The 22,918-nt window shown below is 51.4% G+C and overlaps 1 protein-coding gene across 1 annotated transcript; it reads left to right on the forward strand.

Annotated features, from left to right (window-relative positions):
• Positions 1–1,482: 1,482 nt before the first annotated feature.
• LOC105495712 (aspartate beta-hydroxylase domain containing 2) lies at positions 1,483–17,129 on the forward strand. Its single transcript, XM_011765443.2, has 4 exons — positions 1,483–1,701; positions 5,630–6,738; positions 14,547–14,660; positions 15,190–17,129. The coding sequence occupies exons 2-4, from the start codon at positions 5,853–5,855 to the stop codon at positions 15,297–15,299; spliced, it is 1,110 nt and encodes a 369-aa protein (XP_011763745.1). The 5' UTR covers positions 1,483–1,701; positions 5,630–5,852; the 3' UTR covers positions 15,300–17,129.
• The last annotated feature ends 5,789 nt before the right edge of the window (positions 17,130–22,918 follow it).

The following is a 22,918-nucleotide window of genomic DNA, read 5'->3' on the forward strand; positions in this document are numbered from 1 at the left end:
AGGAGGTGGGTCCTGGGACAGGGTGGAGGTGGGAGGTGGGTCCTGGGACAGGGTGGAGGTGGGTCCTGGGACAGGGTGGAGGTGGGTCCTGGGACAGGGTGGAGGTGGGTCCTGGGACAGGGTGGAGGTGGGAGGTGGGTCCTGGGACAGGGTGGAGGTGGGTCCTGGGACAGGGTGGAGGTGGGTCCTTGGATAGGGAGGAGGTGGGTTCTGGGACAGGGTGGAGGTGGGAGGTGGGTTCTGGGACAGGCAGGTGGTGGGTTCTGGAACAGGAAGTAGGTACCTGCTGGAACAGCGTGAAGGTGGCTTCTGGAACAGGGAGGAGGTGGGTTCTGAGACAGGCTGGAGGTGGGTTCTGGGACAGGGAGGAGGTGGGTTCTGAGACAGGCTGGAGGTGGGTTCTGGGACAGGGAGGAGGTGGGTTCTGAGACAGGCTGGAGGTGGGTTCTGGGACAGGGAGGAGGTGGGTTCTGGGTCAGGGACCAGGTGGGTTCTGGGATACGGAGGAGAAATGAATTCTGGGACAGTCATGAGGTGGCTTCTGGGCCATGTTAGAGATAAATTCTGGGACACAGGAGAGGTGGGTCTGGGACAGAGACAGATGGATTGTGGGCGGGCCATCCCACTCTATGCTCCCAGAACCCACCCATGCAGTTTCCCTGGCGCCCCTAACACATCCCGTAGCCACTGTCAGCTTGTCTCCCCCAGGTCTTAGCTCAAACGTCACCTCCTCCAAGCAACCTCCTTGGGGCCTCCATTCGCAGCTCATCAGTCCCCTAGTCAGACAACCATCCTGCCTGTGCTTCCCCTCCTAAACCCTACCCGGGGGTGAGGGTTCCCTCCCGCTAGACGGTGGCTCACTGAGAGCAGGACCCGCTAGACGGTGGCTCACTGAGGGCAGGACGGGCCTGAGCGCTCACCGCGCACGCTCAGCGCAGCAGGCAGGGAAGGGGACCCAGGCTGGCCCATCATTACTGTACTGAGCGAATGAGTTTTCCATGAGACTAAGAATCTGGTTTGACTTGCGGTTTCATTCCAAGTGCCTGAGGGCCTCAGAAGTCCATGTTGAGTCCATCAATAAAGGAAAGAAGGCGTTAGGGCGAGAGGAAGTGAGGTCGCGGGGAAGTGAAAGAGAATGAAAAGGAGGAAATGGAGACGAGGGCGACTCAGAGAGGAACAGAAAGACAGAGGGAGGGAGAACAGAGAAAGAGCGAAAAACGAAAGAGCGGAGGAAGCGACACGAGCCTTTCTTAATGAATGACTGCACACTTGTCGCCGCCTGCGCGCACCCTCGGGCTGGGCGGGCGCTGCGTCTCGGGGCGCAGTGCCAGGACCCTCCGGAGCGGCGGCGGGCCGGGCCTCGGGTCGTCTCCCGCAGGGCGACCGCAGGTGCCGGGTGCAGGGGGGTCCCCGGCCCCGCCCCGCTGGCCCCGCCCCTCCGGCGCCCCCTCCCCCGCCGGCCAGCGCGCGAGGCATTGTGGGAGTTGTGGTCTTCGCGGCCCCGCGGAGCGCAGCGCGGCGTCTGCACCGGCGGGGGCACCGGCGCGGCTTGGGCTCCGGCTGGTGCTCCGGCTCGGACTCCAGCGGCGTGGGCTGGGAAGCGGCCGGGCGGCGGCGCCGGGCAGGGGGCGTCCGCAGGTCCGCGCCCTCGGGCGGTGGCGTCTCCTGGGTCCCGACAGCCGCCCGCGCGCCCGGGCGCAGGTAAGCTTCGTCTGCTGGGGCTGCTGGGGCGGGAGGGCGGCGCGGCCGGGCCGACCCCGGGACGGGGGTTGGAGGCGGGAGCCGGGCAGCTGCAGGCCCGCGGCCCTCCCTTCCCGGCGCCGCCGCCGCCGCCGCCCCCGCCGAGGATGCTCCGGGACCCGGGCGCCCGCATCCTGGCCCGGCCGAGGCCAGCGCTCGTACGTGCTGAGTGCAGCCGCCTCGGAGCCGAGCATCACCCTCCCTAGACCTCCTGCTTCTCCTCCTCCCTGCCCCATCGTGGTCCCTTCCTCCATTTGCCTCCTTCCCTGTGACCCCTCTTTCCTCACCTCCTGTCCCCCTCCCCCAGACCTCAGCATCACCCGCTTCCCATATTTCACGTGGTGACCCTCCTCCCCTGTCCCACGAATTATCAGGCGCCATAAACCTCCTTCCACAATCTTGAGCTGATCGCCCACTTTTCCTGGCAACACTCACCTTTCCATCGTCCCATCCCCCTCCTCTCCTGAACTCCTGGTGGTCACCATCTGTGTTAACCCATCTTCATCCCTCCCCTCTTTCCCACTCTCCAGGGCAGGTGGGTGCTGAGAAGCTGTCCAAGAAAGGGAAGATCCCCAGGTCTGCACCGGGAAGGGCTGGCCCCAGGGCATATCTCTGGCCCCTGAGTGGAGAGGGTGACATGCATCACACACCTTGCCCAGGGCTCTGCTGCTCACTGGGGGGCTTCCAGGGTGACTTGGCCTCATCCTGAGGGTGAGCAGACACTCTTTGGCATTGGGTAGCCTGTGGGAATGGACATCTGAAGTAGGTTGACCAGGTCAGGTCTGAGACCGGCTCTCCCAGGTGTTCATAGTGTCAGAAGTTGTCTTGGATTGGACTTGCTCTCCGACTGGCCATGGATTTGAAGTCAATTCCCCAGAGCCAACTGAGCTGGAAGGTCTGGGGTTGCATATTATTAAAGTGCAGAGCTGCGGTGAGATGTCCCCATCCCTGATGAGGACAGAAATAACACAGATGACAGTGAACAAATGCGTGAAGGAAGCTGGAAGCTACTGTGGTCACTGGGCAAGGAGCTGTCAGGGGAGTCTCTCCCCTCCCCACTGGGGAGATGGGGAGTTGTCACTGGGTAGCTGTGAGGATCAAACGTTTGAAGCAGTGCTTAATAAACTGCCAGTCACTCTACACATGTAAGTGTTTCTTTTATTGTCACAGTTCAGCTTTGAGCTTGTAAATCCACCTCTGGGTGCAGGGGCCTATAGGCATATTTTGACTAAAAGTGACTGACAGTTATGCAAAGTCCTCACTTGAGCTCTCAGTGCTATTTATGATCTCGGGAGGAGGGTCTGAAGCTGGGGTTCAGAATCTTTTACATTCTTTTGCTTACAGCTCGGCCTTGGGGAGGGCTCATGGCTGGGTGTGTACAGAAGGAGGCTTTCCTGAGAAGAGAGTAAGGGCTGGGGTGTCCAGTGGAGAGGTTTCTCCGTCATCCACCGTTTTCTGTGTCTGCATTTTGCTTGACTTAAGTGATTAGCAGGGCTGATGGGAACTCACACTTTACAGTTGCTTGTTAAATTGTCACCATCTCACTCTTAGAACATTTAAGATAAAAATCTCTCCTCCTGACAAACCCGGTTGAAAAGTTCCAGTTAGGGGTTTAGCTCAGTGGTGGGGGAAATCCTTTTAGTGAAAGTGCTTGGCGTCGCATAGATGATCGTTTCACACTGAATTTCAGGAGCTCCGGGGTTCTGTTTGGGAGGTGGCTTGCAAACAAAACATCTTTCATCTGGATTTTCTTTCGTTTTCCTAAAGAGGTAACAGCTGCCAGTTTATGGTCTAACAAGGAGAGAAACAGGGGGCTGAAGGGATTTCTTAACCTCTAGTGAGTCATAGCCTTTTCCTTGTCTCCTCAATCTGAGAAGAAATTGAGAACGTGTGGGAAAGAAAAAAACAACAACAATTTAGCTTCTAACCTCCCCACTCTTGTATTTTTCCTAGAAACATAAAAAATTTCCATGAATATTCAGCATGTGTGTTTTTGACTTACTAAACATTATAGTCAAGTGATTATTCAGCCGAAACTGGGAAGAAGCAAGTAGGCAGTTAATGAGCACCTAAGGCTTCCCTTTCATTTTTAGCTTAGCAAGTCTGGGGACAAAAAATCCACTTGACACATGGGGCAACAAGAGGATTTATCTTTAACTGTTGGAATTCTGAGTCTTGCGATAACTTTCTCCCATGCCCCACCTTTGGAATGCCGGCTACTCGTTATGGGATGCCACCCATCCTAGCCGTCGCCTGCATATATTGGGTGCTCATTATGACTTGATCGTTGTCCATCCGCCATCATTCATCTTCATCCAGTGAGATGAACAGGAACCCCATTTCGCGGATAAAGAAACTGAGGCGGCCGGGCATGGTGGCTCATGCCTGTAATCCCAGCACTTTGGGAGGCCAAGGTGGACGGATCACCTGAGGTCAGGATTTCAAGACCAGCCTGACCAACATGGAGAAACCCCATCTCTACTAAAAATACAAAATTAGCTAGGTGTGGTGGTGCATGCCTGTAATCCCAACTACTCGGGAGGCTGAAGCAGGAGAATCGCTTGAACCTGGGAGGCAGAGGTTGCGGTGAGCCGAGATTGTGCCATTGCACTCCAGCCTGGGCAATAAAAGTGAAACTCCGTCAAAAAAAAAAAAAGAAAGAAAGAAAAACTGAGGCTTAGGAGAAGTGATCTGCCCAAGGTTGGGATGAATCCTCAGCTGGGCCCATCTCTAATTTGGCTCCTCTCTGTTACAACGCTGCAAGAATTTTCAGGCCAAATTTAGTCCCCTGGGAAAAGGGAGGGGACAACTTTTCCATTTTTTAAGCTGCCTTCCCATATTTCTGAGAGAGAAGTGAGAGCGTAGAGTACAAAAGGAATATTCTACGTTGTGCTCCTTGAGTATCAGACTTGTAGAAGCAGAGACCTGGCTGTTCTCATTGTATCAGAAGAAGCAGGATGAACAAAAGGTTTTGGAGAATGCTGGGAAACACGGCTGGGGTTTTAGAGACTTAGGCAGCATGACATTCAGCCCCTCTTAGGTTATTAGGACCATGAGGGTTCCGGGCCCTGACCCTAACCCCCAGCTGGGTAAGTAGCAAAGCATTTCTGGCTGTTTTGGAGATGCTGTCGGCTGTGGGAAACTGAGGCAGAGACCTGGAAGGGCTTTTATTTTCATTCTACCTCCCTCGTTTTCCTTTCATGACCCTGTGGGTGAGGCCAGTAGGTAGTCTCCAAGTGGGTAGACAAAAAACGCCCTTTGTCTGCCGCAGGCATGACCTCAGAGTGCCCACTTCCTCTTCCAACTTGGTATTAGCCCAACCTCTGTCAGAAGGGCAGCAGAATGAAATGAGGATGATGAAATGCTTGCAAAGAGAAAGCGAAATGGAGAATGTGCAGTTTTTAAGTCCCTTTGCCATTTTTAAGATGCTTTTGAATCCAGGATTCTTTGGAATTAAAGGTACAGCAATTACAGGAGTATACGCATTGATTAAATACCTATGATGAAATAGTGCAGCAAAATGGATAGACATGGGCCTTGAAGTCAGATGGTGTTTGAGTCCCCGCCCTGGCTGTGTAACTCTTATGAGTTACGTTGCTTCTCTGGGCCTCAGTTTTCTCATCTGTAAAATGGGGATAATAGCACCCTCCTATGGAGAGCACAAAGCAGATGGGACCGCTGTAATTATAAGCAGTACTTGACGCAGATGAAATGCTACTGGCCTTTTGGGAAATGGGAGTGGCAGTAGAATGGGGAGGCAATACACACGATTGCAAAGTGTGACCCGCACTAACTGGGATCCTACAGAATGATCTAACACTTTACATTTCATTTGAGGACTTTTCCAGGTGTAAAATTTATGCTGATTTTTTTTTTTTTCCAATCCCAGGTTTGGTTTTCCTAAACAAAGACTTTCACAGGGACCGACAGCACTTGATAATGTGACAAAAACCAGCCTCTTCCACCCCACTGCAGTGACTTTTGCCAGAAGTGGAGCAGTGGGCACGGCCGACCTTGTCGTTCATCAATGCCGCCCCTGGCAGGATCTGAGGATTGGTGGCAGCCATGCCTCCCCCAGCCCCAGTCGCTCCTTCCCCCCCACTCTAACCTGCATGGTGTGGGCGCCCTTGGGAGCCCCGAGGACTGATTGTCTGACCTTGCTTCACATCCCCAGTAAGGACTGCCCCAAGATGTCGCTCGAGTGGCTGGTGGCCTGGAGCTGGTCGCTGGATGGCCTGAGGGACTGCATCGCCACCGGCATCCAGTCCGTGCGGGACTGCGACACCACTGCTGTCATCACTGTGGCCTGCCTCCTGGTCCTGTTCGTGTGGTACTGTTATCACGTGGGCAGGGAGCAGCCCCGGCCCTACGTCTCCGTCAACTCCCTCATGCAGGCCACCGATGCCAACGGGCTGCAGAATGGCTATGTGTACTGCCAGTCCCCCGAGTGCATGCGCTGCACCCACAACGAGGGCCTCAACCAGAAGCTGTACCACAACCTGCAGGAGTACGCCAAGCGCTACTCCTGGTCCGGCATGGGCCGCATCCACAAGGGCATCCGCGAGCAGGGCCGGTACCTCAACAGCCGGCCCTCCATCCAGAAGCCCGAGGTCTTCTTCCTACCCGACCTGCCCACCACGCCCTATTTCTCCCGGGATGCACAGAAACATGACGTGGAAGTGCTGGAACGGAACTTCCAGACCATCCTGTGCGAGTTTGAGACCCTCTACAAAGCTTTCTCAAACTGCAGCCTCCCGCAAGGATGGAAAATGAACAGCACCCCCAGCGGGGAGTGGTTCACCTTTTACTTGGTCAATCAGGGGGTTTGTGTTCCCAGGAACTGTAGGAAGTGTCCACGGACGTACCGCTTGCTCGGAAGCCTTCGGACCTGTATTGGGAACAATGTTTTTGGGAACGCGTGCATCTCTGTGCTGAGCCCTGGGACTGTGATAACGGAGCACTATGGACCCACCAACATCCGCATCCGATGCCATTTAGGTATGTTGCAGGGACGGGGGTCTCCCGGCATGCACATTTGCAAGCTCAGCCTCTCTCACTCATGGCAATCAAAACATCGCGAAAGCTCAAATGGTCAGAATTGTGCCTTTTCGCATTGTTCATTTTGAGCAAAAACTGATGAATTGCATGTAAACAATTTTGACAGCAGAGATTGAGTCAAAAAGAAATCTTGTGATTGGTGCAAACCTAATTTCTGACAGCAGCTCTGTGCAAAGAACTTTCTGCAGTGACAGAAATGTTCTCCATCTTCATTGTCCAAAATGGTAGCCACTAGACACATGTGACTAACTGAGTGCTTGAAATGTGGCTCCTGTAACTGAGGAACTAAATTTTAATTTAATTAGCAGTGACACATATGGCTAGTGACTACCGTATGGGGACAATATCGTTCTAGAGCCAAAGACTTGTTAAAATGATTACCGAGGTTCATAATGCTGTCCAGGAGGCTGTGAAAGATACTTAAGCCCCTTTGCAGTCATCAAGGATGAAATGGTCCTTAGTGCTAAGCTTCTTTTACTCTGATTCTGAGAAAATTGGTCGTGTGTATACTGTGTGTGTGACTGTGGTTTTGCAAACAAAGTCTGGAGTTAGATGGCCTTTGCATCTTGGCCCCACCACGAGCTGTGCTATTTTAGGCAAGTCACTTCACCTCTCTGAGCCTCAATTTCATCATTTGGGAAGTGGAGGTAAAAAGATCTGAGGATGAAATCAGATAACGTGTATTGTAAAGTATGTATGTATGCACACAGAGCCTAAAATAGAGCAAGTATTCAATAAAAGTAGGCTTAAAACAACTTGGTCATGGAGATATTAGTTCCACAGAATGCCTTATTCCTGGTGAGTGGCAATAAAAAGCTGGTCTGTGGGATGGTGGCATCACTGGTTAGCATCCCAGACTAGAGTGTGCAGAGAGCCTCAGCAGCGTCCAGCTTTAGAAAGTTCGCAACGCTGCCTCAGCTTCAGAAGGGAGGAAGGAAGAGCAGCGGAGGAACCTGGTGCATGGGTTGGAGCAGGAGTTTCATAACCATATTCTGCAGAGGAGCCTCAGGGTTGCCTGGGAAGGAGCCGGAGCTGGAGGCCCCGAGCCCTCTTCACCCTTACCAGCTCTGCTTCTCCTGCTGTCTGTGTGGAGATTCTGAGTAAGATGTGGTTTGGATGGAGGATGTCACTGCGTTAAAAAAAAAAAAGAAGGAAAGAAAGAAATATAACTAGATTTGAGCAATTGACATGGTAGGAATTTCAAGAGTAAAGGGTGGACTGGGTGGAGGCTCTGGGGGAGTGGGCCTGAATTCCCGGTCAGCGGTCAGCCATGAGACTTCGAGCAGGACACTGAGTCTCTCTCTGCCTCAGTTCTTCCTCTGTAAAATGGGGAGATGTTACTTACTTCACAGGATTGTTGAGAGGATTCAATGAGTGGCATCTTACATGGCCCCTTGGCAGGGTGCCTGGCACATGACAGCATTTGATGAATGGGAGCTAGTAGCTGTTATCAAGGACTGTGTTGGACCGTGTGAAAAATGATCCCTAAGACATGGACCCTACCCCCAGGAAACAGTGGGAAAGGAACAGGCTCTGGAAGCAAACAGATCTGGAGTCAGGTCCTGGCCTCGCCCCGTTTGCTGAGTGACCTTGGGCAGGACTCTGAACTTCCTTCAGCCTTCATTTTCTTCTAAAACAGAGATCACGATTCCCACTTGCGGGCTGTTTTGAGGAGTGGGAAGTAATATGCGTAAAATGTGTGGCAGGTAGAGGGCAGTGGACAGTAAACTAATCTAAGTGATGGGATGATAATCCAGGTGATGGTCACTAGCAAAACTGCCGTGCGAGGGGTGTCCTGGGGAGGTGGGTCTGATGCTGGAGGATCCCCACACAGGAATCAGGTGCCACCAGGGTGGAGCGAGGGAGTGGAGTCGTCCCCTGGGGCTAGGGGAAGCCGGGTCTAGGCTTGCTGGGGAGGCCAGTAGTGTGGGCTGAGGTTGGACAGGTCAGGTGGGAGCAAACCTCAGAGGCCCTTGATGCCAGGCTTGAGAATGGAGGCCGTGGGCAATGGGGAGTGATGCTCTTCTTTTGAAAGGTTTGCCTTTATGTACTGTTTTAAAACTTCAGAATGACATCAGGGAAGGGCATTTGGGGACTGATGTGGTAGAATTTCAAACAGGTGTGAGTAGGAAGCGATGGTAGCAAGGAAAATCTGGGGTCTGCTTCCTGTAGATTAATGCTTGTTGTTTATCTGTACAGTATGCATGCATGAGAGTGTGTGTGTGTGTGTGTGTGTGTGTGTGTGTGTGTGTGTAAAACATGATGCCCACACTGGCTCACACTGTGGCCTGTGGCCGGTCATTTCCTTCTCAGCCCAGCTAGGTACTTGCCAGAAAAAGTAGGCCCTCCATGTTCCCGTAGATGGCAGGAAACCTTCTTAGAAGACGTCCCACTGTGGTGTGGCTTGTTCTCCATGGCCAAGGCGAGCTCCCTGGTTGGGTTTTCTCAGCGTTTCCTTCTTTACACTGTCTTGCCCACATTAATATCCACCCAGGAGGGAAACAAAGGTGTGTCGGATTTACATGACCGTGTGTGTTGACAGAGAGGGAGTCCAGAGAATGAGGTCAGAAGCAGGATAAGCCTGGTGCGTACCTGGTGGCCACACCTCTGCTGGTTACCTGGCTGAAGGTGGAGGCACCTGCGGTTCCAGAACTGTGCTCTTGAAACACCAGTGCTTTCTCCTCTTCTGCCTTCTGCCTGAGCTGTGACTGATGGAATTGTCCCTGCGAAACACTGAAGCCCCAGCCACTGCTCCTCACTAACACAGCCCATTTGTTCGAGACATATTTGCTGAGCTCTGCTGTGAGCTACTTCTAGAGGTGGCATCACCCGGTCCTGACTTCATATGGGACCACAGGACAGCTTCAGGCCCACCCCCCACTCAGCATCATACACAATGCTGGGCTATTCCAACTGCACTGCCACCAACTTCCAGAAAACCGCCTCTGAAACTCCTCTGAAACTCACCAGGCAGATGTTACCAGGGAGGCAGACACTTCATGAAAATGCATGAGTATGTTCAGCAAATTCTAGCTAAAGAAGCACAATTAGACTCTTGTGTTTCTTTTCTGCATGTCATCAGATTTCTAGGTGGTCTAGCTGGCTGGTAACAGTAGATCAACTCCTGTTCCCCTTGCCCACCCTGAGTGCCCGGTTGCCGGCCGCCTGAAGAGTGGGGGCCGCCGGTGGACAGAGCCCTTTCTCTAACCTCCTTCCTGCCTCCTGCAGGGCTCGCTAGGGACAGAGCAGCAAACACGGAGCATAGAAGAGCATATGGTACTATCTGAGGCCATGTGTGGGGCCTGTCACTGTCCCCAAGAGCCACTGGAATGATCTGTTTAGGGAAGAATTGAGCTCTTCTGCCAACTAAGCTGGTTTGTGGGCAACAGGCAGGAATGGGGGCAGGAGCAGAATAAAGGGGAGGCGGAGAACAAGAAGCAGGGGGGTGTCGAGCCAGCAGGCCAGGCCATTTTTCTATTGCACCATGGCGTGTGATGAATCATTTCGTGGCCCAGAGAAAGGGGAGCTTCCTTCTGAAACCCCGGGGTGGCTGTCCCTGCAGAGAATTGCCCATTCCTAAAGGCCTTCGCCACCTGAACCAGTCAGTAGGGGCACACACAAAAGGAAAACGTAGCCTGTGAGGCCCTCCATCTGGGCGTCTTTACAGCCCTAACTCCTCCAGCTGCTGTTAACCGTAGCGGGAAATCATGGCTTCTGTCAGGATGAGCAGTCTCAGCTGATTTAATGAAAGGTGCATTGAGAGTTGAAACATATTAGGGTCCTCTTAGAGGGACAGAACTAATAGGATATATACACACACATACACATACACATAATATATATAATATATACACATATCACATATATACAGATATACACATATATATGTATATGTATATATGTATATATTATGTGTGTGTATATATGTATCCTATTAGTTCTGTCCCTTTAAGAGGACCCTAATATGTTTCAACTCTCAATAGTGTATATATGTGTGTGTATATATGTATATTATATATGTGTATATATGGGATATATATAAATATATATAATGTATATTATATATATATATGTAAAGGGGAGTTTATTAAGTATTAACTCACACGATCACAAGGTTCCAAGGAGAGCCAGTCCGAGTCCCAAAACTGAAGAACTTGCAGTCTGATGTTTGAGGACAGGAAGCTTCGAGCACTGGAGAAAGATATAGGCTGGGAGGCTAGGCCAGTCTCACTTTTTTATGTTTTTCTGCCTGCTTTATATTTGCTGGAAGCTGATTAGATGGTGCCTACCAGATTAAGGGTGGATCTGCCTTCCCCAGCCCACTGACTCAGATGTTAATCTCTTTTGGCAACACCCACATAGACGCACCCAGGATTAATACTTTGTATCCTTCAATCCGATCAAGTTGCCACTCAGTATTAACCATCACACATATTAACTACAAGAAAATCAGTCCAGGCACAGTGGCTAAAGCCTGTAATCCCAGCACTTTGGGAGGCCGAGTCAGGTGGATCTCTTGAGGCCAGAAGTTCGAGACCAGCCTGGCCAGTATGGTGAAACCCCATCTCTACTAAAAATAAAAAAATTAGCGGGGCACGGTAGTGCACACTTGTAATCCCAGCTACTCGGGAGGCTGAGGCAGGAGAATCGCTTGAACCTGAGAGGCAGAGGCTGCAGTGAGCTGAGATCGTGCCACTGCACTCCAGCCTGGGTGACAGAGCGAGACTCCATCTCAAAAAAGAGTAATAATAAAGAAAAATCCACAATCACTTTAATTCTTCTGTTAATAGTATAACAACTAGCATTTATATCATCATGTCCAGTTTTATAACAGCCTGTTCTTTGGAGCCAGGCTGACTCAGCAACACTAAATGGTAACTTTTTAGCAGGTCATTTAACTTCTCAGTTACCCCATCTGGAAAGTGGGTGAAGCGATGCCTGTAAAGTGTGTATTTAGCACAAAGCTGAGTAGGAAGACACAGTAGGTCTTCAGTTATTGGTAACAAGGATAAAATCCCATAGCAGCCCTGGAAGGTTCAGTATGCTAATGTCCCCTCTTTACAGATGAAGAGGGTATGGCTCAGAGAGGCTGAGTGACTTGCCCAAAGTCACACAGCACATAAGGGTCGCAACCATTCATCTGTCCCCAAGTCCTCTGTCCTTCTCTCTCCGCCATGTGGCCTCTTTATTTGAATTATTACTCTGAACGTACTTCCTGGAACCATTATTTCTGGTTCAAAGAATACATTAAAATACTCTGGCTGCTGGAAGGAAAGCTATTTCATTTTTGTGCTAAAGGACATTCAGTCAGGGGAATGCCAACTTGCCCAGGGTCATTGTGGTCACAGTGAGTCACTGAAGACAGACGAGACCACCACCCATCCCAGCTCCTCTTCCAGGACTCTGCTTCCCCCTGGGTAGGCCTTCCTCAGAGCTGTCGGGCTGACCGGACCCATTCTGAAATCACCAGACAGCCACGATGGCCCCTTCTTTTCTGGACATCAAGGTAGCGATGGGGGCCAAGTGCTTCTGCAGACCCTTGTGTTGGAAAGTGTGACTGAGGGTCACACATGGCAGTATTCCAACCAGACCCCACTGGCCTTGGAAGCATACAGCTTCTTTTTAATTTTTTTTTTATTTTTGAGACAGAGTTTCACTCTGTTGCCCAGGCTGGAGTGCAGTGGTGCGATTCGCCCAGGCTGAGGGCGGTGGCGCAATCTCAGCTCACTGCAACCTTTGCCTCCTGGGTTCAAGCAATTCTCATGCCTCAGTCTCCCAAGTAGCTGGGATTACAGGCGTCTGCCACCACACCCGGCTCATTTTGGATTATTAGTAGAGAGACGGTTTCACCATGTTTGAGACCAGACTGGTCTCGAACTCCTGGCCTCAGGTGATCTGCCTGCCCCTCAGTCTCCCAAAGTGCTGGGATTACAGGTGTGAGCCACCATGCCTGGCCGAACATACGGCTTCTTACAAATGTTCCAGTCTGTTTCCTCTTGAACCTCAGCCATTACCTTAGAAGTGTCCTCCAGTTTCCCAGAATGAGGGCAGACAAAGAGCACGCCATCCTCCAGCCTCAAAATGGATTAAAAGGCTAGAACCCAAAGAGGAGAACACTGTGTGAGCCTTTGATTCTTTAATCGTAACTGAGATAGTCCTAGAGGTGAGACTACAGTAAACACAGTTACTGGGTAAGGCAGGGTTCTAAATGCAACCTCCCTCGATTTCTGGGGGTCCCCTGGTTGGGCTTCAAAGTGTAGTACAAATGTCAGTCTGTGACTTTCATCAAAGGAAGCCATGACCCAGAATAGATGAAGCCAACGAAGGAATGAATTTTTGCCAAGAGCGCAGTGAGGATCTAGATGGTGGCTTATAAACAACAGAAATGTAGAACTCACAGTTCTGAGGCTGGAAGCCCAAGATCAAGGTGCCAGCAGATTTGGTGTCTGGTGAGGGCCTGCTTCTGGTTCAGAAATGACGCCTTCTCACCGTGACCTCACCTGGTGCAAGGAGATGGCCAGGAGCAGTGGCTCTTGCCTGTAATCCCAACACTTTGGTGGGAGGATAGCTTGAGGCCAGGTGTTCAAGACCAGCCTGGACAACATAACAAAACCCCATCTTTACAAAAAAAAATTTAAATTAATTGGGCATGATGGTGCATACCTATAGTCTCAGCTACTCAAAAGGGTGAGGCTGGAGGATCTCTAGAGTCTACGAGGTGGAGGCTGCAGTGAACTATGGTGGAACCATTGCATTTTAGCCTGGGCAACAGAACAAGACCTTGTATCTAAAAAAAAAAAAAAAAAAAAAAAGATGTCAGGCCGGGTGCTGTGGCTCATGCCTGTAATTCCAGCACTTTGAGAGACCGAGGCAGGTGAATCACTTGAAGTCAGGAGTTCGAGGCCAGCCTGGCCAACATGGTGAAACCCCATTTCTATTTAAAATACAAAAACTTGGCAGGGCGCAGTGGCTCATGCCTGTAATCCCAGCACTTTGGGAGGCCGAGGCGGGTGGATCACAAGGTCAGGAGTTCAAGACCAGCCTGACCAAGATGGTGAAACCCCGACTCTACTAAAACTACAAAAATTAGCCTGGCACAGTGGCAGGTGCCTGTAATCCCAGCTACTCGGGAGGCTGAGGCAGGAGAATCGCTTGAACCCGGGCGGCAGAGGTTCCAGTGAGCCAGGATCACACCACTGCACTCCAGACAGTTTGAGACTCTGTCTCAAACAAAACAAAACAAAACAAAAAAAATTAGCCGGGTGAGGTGGCGGGTGCCTGTAAGCTAATCCAGTGCCTCCCAGCTACTCCGGAGGCTGAGGCAGGAGAATCGCTTGAACCCGGGAGACGGAGGTTGCAGTGAGCCGAGATCACACCACTGCACTCCAGCCTGGGCAACAGAGACTCCATCTCAAAAAAATAAAAAAAAAAGATGTGAAAGGAGGTAAAGAAGCTCCCTGGGGCCTGTTTTATAAGGGTGCTACTCCCATTTATTACGCCCCCGCCTTCGTGATCTGATCACTTTCCAAAGGCCCCACCTCCTAACACCATCACCTCGGGGGTCAGGTTTCAACATAGGAATTTTGCGGGACACAAGCCTTCAGACCATAGCACGGGCTCCAGAGGGGCTGAGGCAGGTCAGGTGCTTTAGAAGTCAAAAACTCTCACTAAGGCAAATCACCCCCTGCCTCCTGGCCTTCCCTGAATCTTGCCTGCCTTCACTTTCCTTTCTCTGGTTTTCCTACAAGGTCTGAAAACTCCAAATGGCTGTGAGCTGGTGGTGGGGGGAGAGCCCCAGTGCTGGGCAGAAGGGCGCTGCCTTCTGTTTGATGACTCTTTCCTGCATGCTGCGTTCCACGAAGGTGAGTGGCTGCCTTTCCCGCTTCCTTATTATTTTGTTTTTCAATGAATAGACTTTATTTTTTAGAGAAGTTTTATGTTTCCAGAAAAATCAGGCAGAAAGTACCAAGGAGGCCCCTTCGTATCACCCCGTAACACATACACACACACAGTATTGACGCGTTGTTATTACCTAAAGTTCATCGTTGACATTAAGGTTCACTCTTGGTGTTGTCCATTCATTCTGTGGGTTTTGACAAATGGATGATGACACGGACCTACCCTGACAGTATCATACACAAGAGTTTCATTGCCCTAAAAATTCCCACATAAAGATCCCTCCAGCTCCCCATTTCCTTTTGTCCACCTTGCTCAGAAGCCCACGAAGCCAGGTTTATGTTCTCAGTGAGAGAGGAGGTGATCCGATCCGAGCCGAGGGACAGGATGGGTCCCTGCCCCAAAGCTGAGCACGTAGGGTCCAGCCCTGCCTGGACCCTGGGTCCTGGCTCCAGGGTGGTTTGAACCTCTCCTCTCACCCCTCCTTCCCCCCAGGTTCAGCAGAGGATGGCCCTCGGGTGGTTTTCATGGTGGATTTGTGGCATCCAAACGTCGCAGCGGCCGAACGGCAGGCCCTTGATTTCATCTTTGCTCCAGGACGATGAGAGCATTACCCGTGCTGGAGTCGGCAAGAGGGGCCGAGGTGGGGTCTGGGCAGACTGTGGTCCGGTCCAGTCCCTAACGGTGTGATGATTCCATGCTCAGAAACCTGCCTCAGCGGAAAGCTCTTCTTTGGGATTTTATATCATGTCGGGTCCCTCTTTCCTTTGGTTATTGTAAATGGAAACTTTTCAGCTTGTATTTCCTTAGATTTTTTTTTTTTTCCTTCCAATCATTTGCTTCAGAGATTCCTTTTCTGGCCTAACAGCGCATTCCTTTGATTCTGTGACCAGAGACTTAGAGCCCTTGTAAGTCTGTCTTCTGTTCCTACTTGTTTTTTTCAGTGCTCCGAAATAAGAGTAACTAAATGGTTATTTGTCTGAATGTAATAATGTAAAACTTCTTGTGGTCATCTTAAAAAAAACAAAAAGACAAAAAAACTAAACTAAAAACTGCAAACCAGAGAGCTGGAGAACTTGGCCTCTGATGCTGGCACACAGGGGGCCCTTCAGCCGCCCGAGGGCAGAGGGACAGTCTGCAGCTCCCGCACCTGACTGGCTTCATAGCTGGGTGGAGAGGCTGCCAGACACGGTCAGGATGGCGCACAGCGTCCAGCCCAGGGATACTGTCACCATCGCTCACCTCACCCTAAACCTTGTCAGGTCCCTGATGGCAAAAGCATTGGGCCGGCAGGACTGGAGGCTACTCTTTAAACACGGCTTTCCTGCAAAGCTGAAGCTGGTGTCCCCCAGTGCCAAGCTTCGGCTCACACAGATCAGCCACGGAACGTGTGATCCACTTACCTCACTGCCTACAGAAGCCCTACTGCCAAACTGGGCCTGGAAAATTCCCAGTTTTAGCTGTTTTGAGTCCACGATGATGAACGTTAAGGCCACCAGGTTGGCTGATAGGAGCTGTAGGGGGATAAGACCTCACTCACCCAGTGACATTCGGGGAAAGCCTTTCTCTGGCAAAACTGGAATAATAGATCTGACCAAAGTTTCTGTTTTGCTTTGGAGTTCTGTTGCCTATGGTTTTTTTTTTTTTTGTTTTTTGTTTTTTTGTCTGTACATAAATGTTCAAACACTAGACTCAGAGAGAGTGGAAGAGTTGGCCCTGTGTCTTTGTCACAGCACAAAGGTGTGCACTGCATGATGATGGCCCACGCCAGTGTGTGCTAGTGAGGAGACAGAGAAGACCTACACGCCCAGAGGACCCGTGGCCATCGTGCTGGTTTTCTGGTCTCCTGTGAAGAACATGTGGATCTCTTCCTGAAGGAAAAGGTCCCAGGAGACCAGTTTGAAGCACTCAGTCTAGAAATAGCCTGTGTTAGCTGATGTGTGAAAGCATAGCCAGCCAGCCACACTAGAGATGCCTTTTCTGAATAATATATTATGGGCAGTGTCAGATTTATAAAGCCGAGGAGTGATTTGGAATATACAGCTGGTCGCAGGTGCAGGTCCAGTGTTTAGACCCAAATGGAAAACAACAGCTTCTAAGAGGTACAGCCATCCAAAGAAAACACAATTGAAATGCACCAGGCAGGTACTAGGAAGTGTGCAAAGAGCACATGTCTACATTTGAGTAAAATGTCTACACAGATATTTGTCAGGGACGAGAATGCAGGAAAAGGCAGACATTTCAAACACACCTGAAGTTTTTTTACTCATTAAGTATCTTGTTAAAGAATCACTGAGGTGCATGATTTATACACATCCTGACTACTCTGCTCTGCGTTTACAAAACCAACAGCCCGCGCAGGTACCTAGCTACCTGCATTCATGTGACGTGGTTGAGGAACAGAAGATAAATAAAGGATCTTGCTGAAAACCAGAGTGAAGTGATGAGGTCATCTGTTGTAAAGAAAGACAGGCCAGGCTCGGTGGCTCACGCCTGTAATCCTAGCACTTTGGGAAGCTGAGCGGGGAGGATGGCTTGAGCCAAGGAGTTTGAGACCAGCCTGAGTAACATAGTGAGGCATTGTCTCTACCAAACAAAGAAGCTAGCTGAGTGTGGTGGTGCACACCTGTAGTCCAAGCTACTTGAGAGGCTGAGGTGGGAGGATCACTTGAACCTGGGAGGCGGGGGCTGCAGTGAGCCTAGATCGCGCCAGTGCACTCCAGCCAACATGACAGAACAAGACACTGTCCAAAAAAAAAAAAAAGCAAAAAACAAAGACTTGCCAGGCAGAAGAGGGCAAGTGACTTTGAGGCTTTTGTGTTTTGAGTCATGTCACAGAGACAGGTGGGTCAATAGAACTGATTGTGGATAGTGAATGAAGCAAAATGTCCCAAAGTAATGGGACTAGCGGGGTGCGGACAACAAGAGCACATCTAGGGTATGTTAATGAGCAATAGATGTCAAACTGGGCAAAGAACGAGGACTCTGGCTTCCGAGAAGCTGAGGATCTAGGACTCCGTGCCAGGAGTTTGTACCCTCGGGATCTTGAGCAAGTCCCTCAGCCTCTCGCAGCCTCAGTTTCTCCTCTGTGGCTATGTGCAGTACCTGGCATATAAAGGGCACCCAACAACACTGTTTCCCTTTCTGCCACAGCGGAGTAGAGAAACAGGTGAAGAGGAAGGTTGCCAGGCGGAAGAGATGGGAAAATACATCGGGACAGCAGTGGGTGTGGCCAGAGAAGCCAGTGGCTACTTTCAATTGCCTGTGTCTAATCACAGGGGAAGAAACATGGCCCTCAGTAGCTACGTTTTTCATGTTTTTCCCTTTAGAAGAGAGGGAGACAGGGGGTCTCCCAGCCAGGAGCCCTAGAAGCAGCCAGGCTGTCGCGTGTTTTCGCCTGCAAGCGGGGTTCCAGCCAGCAGTCCTGGCCGGGCTGCCACAGCGAGCGGAAGGGAAGAGCACCACTCACCTGGGATTGCGATGTTTCTCACCCTCCCCAAGTGTGCATTGCCAACTAGGCAATTGCTAAACTAATTTACATCTTGTAGCTCTGGAGGCTCAAGGTGAGAAAGGGTAGCCAGCTGGTTGCAAACGGGAAATCCTGACTTCCACTGGAGACAGCCTGGATTGGCCTCAAGCTCCCTCTGTTCGCGTGTACTCGAGGCCAGACCAATTACTATCTGTACAAGGTCACACCCCGGGTCTTCTGATCCCAAACCATTTCTCCCAGGCACTTGCTCATCAGCCCCTAGAGTCACCCAGATTGTCTGGGTTCTGTCCTGGGTGACAGCCACTGAACTTCTAACCTTGAGTGCTCTGTAGCATGCTGTAGGGTAGAGGAATGATCCTGGTGTGCTGGTCCTTGACTGTGGCTGCACGATGCAGTCACCTGGGAACTTGTGGGAAACCCCAAAGTCCACACCCCACTCCCAAAGCATCTTTTTTCATTGTTCTGAGAGTGGGGTCCAGGCATGGGTCTTTGTTTTAAACTCACTTCTGGTTATGATTATAATGTGTAGTTCGGGCTGAGGGTCGCTGCTGTGAGTAGCAAGAAGGGTAAGGCCTTTGAAACCACGCAGCCTGGAGGTTAAAGTCTGAGCTATGCCCCTGTGTAACACCGGGCAGGCCACCTAACCTTGGTCTCTAGAGGACAGTCACTGTTTTTTGTTGACTGTTTTTGTGCTTTTGAGATAGAGTCTCACTCTGTTGCCCAGGCTGGAGTGCAGTGGCACAATCTCGGCTCACTGCAACCTCCACCTTCTGGTGATTCTCCTGCCTCAGCCTTGCGACTAGCTGGACTTACAGGCGCCTGCTTCCATGCCTGGCTAGTTTTTGTATTTTTAATAGAGACAGAGTTTTACCATGTTGGCCAGGCTGATCTCGAACTCCTGACCTCAAGCGATCAGCCCACCTCTGCCCCCCAAAGTGCTGGGATTGCCGGCATGAGCCACCATGCCTGGCCGGCAGCCACTGCTTTTAACCCTGTCCTGCCAACAGTATGAGCCTCTTGCAAGACCATAACATCCCCAGGCTTAGTCCTTGGGTCTCCAGAGCTGGGCCCATGATCCAGATCCGACCAATCAGTCTTCCAAACTCTGCGCTACTGAGAGATTGGGTCAGGGCTGGGCACGTGATCCAAGTTCTTTTTCTGGGACCACTGCGAAAGAAAGGCCACTTTTTATTGGGTGGGTGGGGTGAAGGGAAAGAAGCCAAGAGAGAAACCCACAGAGGCAAGTGGGGCCTGCGCTGTGGAGATCACGTGAGTCCTCAACACAGCTCTGCTGGAAACCAGCTCTACCTCTGGACTTTTCTGTTACATGAGCCAATAAACATGCTTTTTATTCGTAAGCCAAGTTTGAGTTGTGGTTTCTATCCCTTGCCACCAAAAGTCCTAATCCACTCTGTGAGTGTCAAGTGAGGTTTTGGTCAGATGCTATTATGTCGTGGTCTGGGTGGATGGGAGAGGTACTCCATATACATTGTCAGGATATAAATATGAGTAGCAGAGGCTAAGCACAAGATGAGGTGTTTTTTTTTTTTTTTTTTTTTTTTGAGACGGAGTCTCGCTCTGTCACCCAGGCTGGAGTGCAGTGGCGCAATCTTGGTTCACTGCAAGCTCCGCCTCCTGGGTTCACGCCATTCTCCTGCCTCAGCCTCCCTGAGTAGCTGGGACTACAGGCGCCCGCCGCCACGCCTGGCTAATTTTTTGTATTTTTAGTAGAGATGGGGTTTCACCGTGTTAGACAGGATGGTCTCGATCTCCTGACCTTGTGATCCGCCTGCCTTGGCCTCCCAAAGTGTTGGGATTACAGGCGTGAGCCACCGCGCCCGGCAAAATGAGGTTTTTAAGGACCATCATGCCTGCTGCCAGCAACCTTCCATAACATTTAACTCCCCAGCCGAGTCTTGCTAACCAGATGTAAACACAGGGAACAGGACAGAATCAGGCCACATATTTTAGAACTGCTGACAGATGGCAGGGAAAATACTCAAGCAGATTGCAGCTTTAGGAGGCAGGAGGCAGCACACACAGGGATTGGTTTACTCTCCGCCTCTTTCCCAGGCACACACATTGCTTCTCACTTCTGGGTACCTGCCCTTCCCCATCTCTCCCGCTTCCCACACATTAGCCACCCCTAAGTTCAAGGTGAGGGCACCTGCTTCTTTGAGCATGGAGAGTATTGTGCACCCTATGAGGTTCCTTCCCCTATCTTATCCTTGTCAACTGCACATTTAATACATGAGAAAACAGGCTCAGAGCAGGCAGTTGACATGAACAAGGTCACGCGGCCAGCTGGAGGGTGAGCGGGAACTGGAAGCTGAGTATCCAGGCCCACAGCACAGCGCATCTTCTGTAGTCTGGACACACATCCAGGCCTCACTTCCTCAGCATGCAGAAGGACCACACCCCTCCGGCCCCCAGGTCCTTCTCCCTGTCCTAGGAGGCCACGTGCCTTCTCAGAACACTCAACAGGGCCCTCCATTTGCTGAGGGCCCATGATAGGCCAAGTCCTTACATACATTTCCTTTTCCTGTTTTAAAGAAGAGGACACTGAGGCTCAGAGACAGAAAAGCAACTTGCCCTGATGTCCAGCAGTAAGTTGCAGAGCTGCAATTTGAACCCACCTGTCTGACACCAAAGCCCATGTGCTCCTGCCACAGCCATAGGAGCCGGCCCAGCCTGGGTGGGGAGGAAGGATGAACAAGGTGCCTTTTAGCAGCACACTTGGCAGAGGACTTGTCTCCCTCTCCTCCCCATGGGTTCGGTGGCCAGGGCCCCAAGGCCTTTCCTTGGGGTGCTTGGCCCGGCCAATAGCGAGGCAGGGCAGGGGAGAAGGGTTCCAACTCTCAGCTTGGACCTCAGCATATACAGGCAATCATAAAACACCTCCCAGCTCTTGACAGGATTCCAAAGCACTCTCTGGGTTTTATTCTCAGGGGAAGTACAGCTAATTTCAGGTTTGGACATTTAAATCCTGGATCAACGGAAAAGGTGTCCTATTTTCACCTTGAAGCCCTTAGAATCTTCACTGTAAGCTTCCCAAACTCAACAAATATGTTGAAGAAAGAAAGATCTAGAGTAGGTTTTATTTCTAAGCTAGGATGCCGAGCGTGGGTCTGACACCTGCCCTCCCCCGTCTCCTCACAGAGAGCTGGGTGGCAGCAGAATCAAGAAGCAAAGCAGGGGACAAGTGCTTTCCCACACCCACTGCCCTTTTCCCAGGAGCAGCGGTGGGTTCAGGGGTTGGGACAGGCGTGTGTGTGTCAGGAACACAGGCTGAGTATTAGTGTGGGTTTCCTGCCACTCCCTCCGCCAGCTCCTTCAGGGCAGGAATCTATCTCCTTGGCTGCCTTCTCCACTGGAGCTGTCCCTCCCTGCCCCAAACCTAATCTGTGCCCATGTGTGTCTGCCCATTATCTGGCCTCCTCTCTGCTTCAGCCATTCCCCTTCCCACCTGGACGACCACAGCCTCCTGGTGGTCTCCACTCTTGCCCAGTTTATCCCCTACTCAGGAGCTAGTGACCTTCCTCACAAGATCAGCTCAAGTCAGTCCCCTGCATTTTTCTTCCTTTTCTTTGAGGGGGGTCAGAGCCTCACTGTCGCCCAGGTTGGAGTGCAATGAATCTCAGCTCAGCTCACTGCAACCTCCACCTCCTAGGTTCAAGTGATTCTCCTGCTTCAGCCTCCCGAGTAGCTGGGATTACAGGCACGCGCCACCACACCTGGCTAATTTTTGTATTTTTAATAGAGAGGGGATTTCGTCATGTTGGCCAGGCTGGCCTTGAACTCCTGAGTTCAAATGATCCACCCGCTCTGGCCTCCCAAAATGCTGGAATTATACAGGCGTGACACCGCGCCCGTCCCACTCCCCTGCTTAAAGGCTCCCCTGTGCCCCGCACCACGGCAACCTCGTGTGGGGCCCCAGCTCTTCTCATGCCCTACCCGTGCTCTGTGGCTTGGCGCTACTGAGAGGGAGGGAACTGGGCATCACAAGGAGAAGGCGAGTTTGCAGAAGGATGGATTTGTTTCCTGTGGCTGCTGTAACAAATGACCACACACCCGGAGGCTTACAACACAAACCCATGCTCTCACGGTTCTGGAGGCCAAAGTCCGAAATCAGTTTCACGGGACTGAATTCAACATGTTGACAGTCACAGGCCCTCTGCACACTCTACGGCGGAATCCACTTCTTGCCTTTTCTGGCACCGGGTGGCTGCTGGCATTCCTTGACTGGCGGCCGCATCACTCCAGTCTTTGCCATCTTCACACGGCCTTCTTCTCCGTGTGAGTAACCTCCCCTTGCCCCTCTCCTAAAAGCACACCTGTGAGGGTATTTAGAGGCCACGGGGTAAGCCAGGATCATCTCTTCCTCTCAAGATCCTTCACTCAACCACACCTGCAAACATCTGATCCAACAAGGCAACATTCACAGGTTCTGGGGATTGGGACCTGATCTTCGGGGGCCACCATTCAGCTCACGGCACACACAGGGAAGTGGCCTGTGGCAGGCAGGCCCACACCAGAGAAAGCCCTGCTGCTGCTACTCACCCACTCGGAGCAGGGCGGGGTGTTAAGAGCGCAGTAACTGGGCAGCATGGGAAGTACATCTTAGCCACATTGGAAAGGACCACCAAGGGGGTTAAATATGCAAGGCAGACACCATGGAAGGCGACTCCAACAAAGCCCCTGGGCTCCACTTGCTACCACCCTCTATCTGTGGAA

This window comes from Macaca nemestrina, chromosome 15 (assembly GCF_043159975.1).
Source record: "Macaca nemestrina isolate mMacNem1 chromosome 15, mMacNem.hap1, whole genome shotgun sequence".
Lineage (NCBI taxonomy): Eukaryota > Metazoa > Chordata > Mammalia > Primates > Cercopithecidae > Macaca > Macaca nemestrina.

Coding starts and splice junctions, on each gene's coding strand:
- LOC105495712 (XM_011765443.2), top strand. CDS start 5,853: ATGGTGTGGGCGCCCTTGGGAGCCCCGAGGACTGATTGTCTGACCTTG. Junction 6,739..14,546: donor CCGCATCCGATGCCATTTAG/GTATGTTGCAGG, acceptor TTTTCCTACAAG/GTCTGAAAACTCCAAATGGC. Junction 14,661..15,189: donor GCATGCTGCGTTCCACGAAG/GTGAGTGGCTGC, acceptor CCTTCCCCCCAG/GTTCAGCAGAGGATGGCCCT.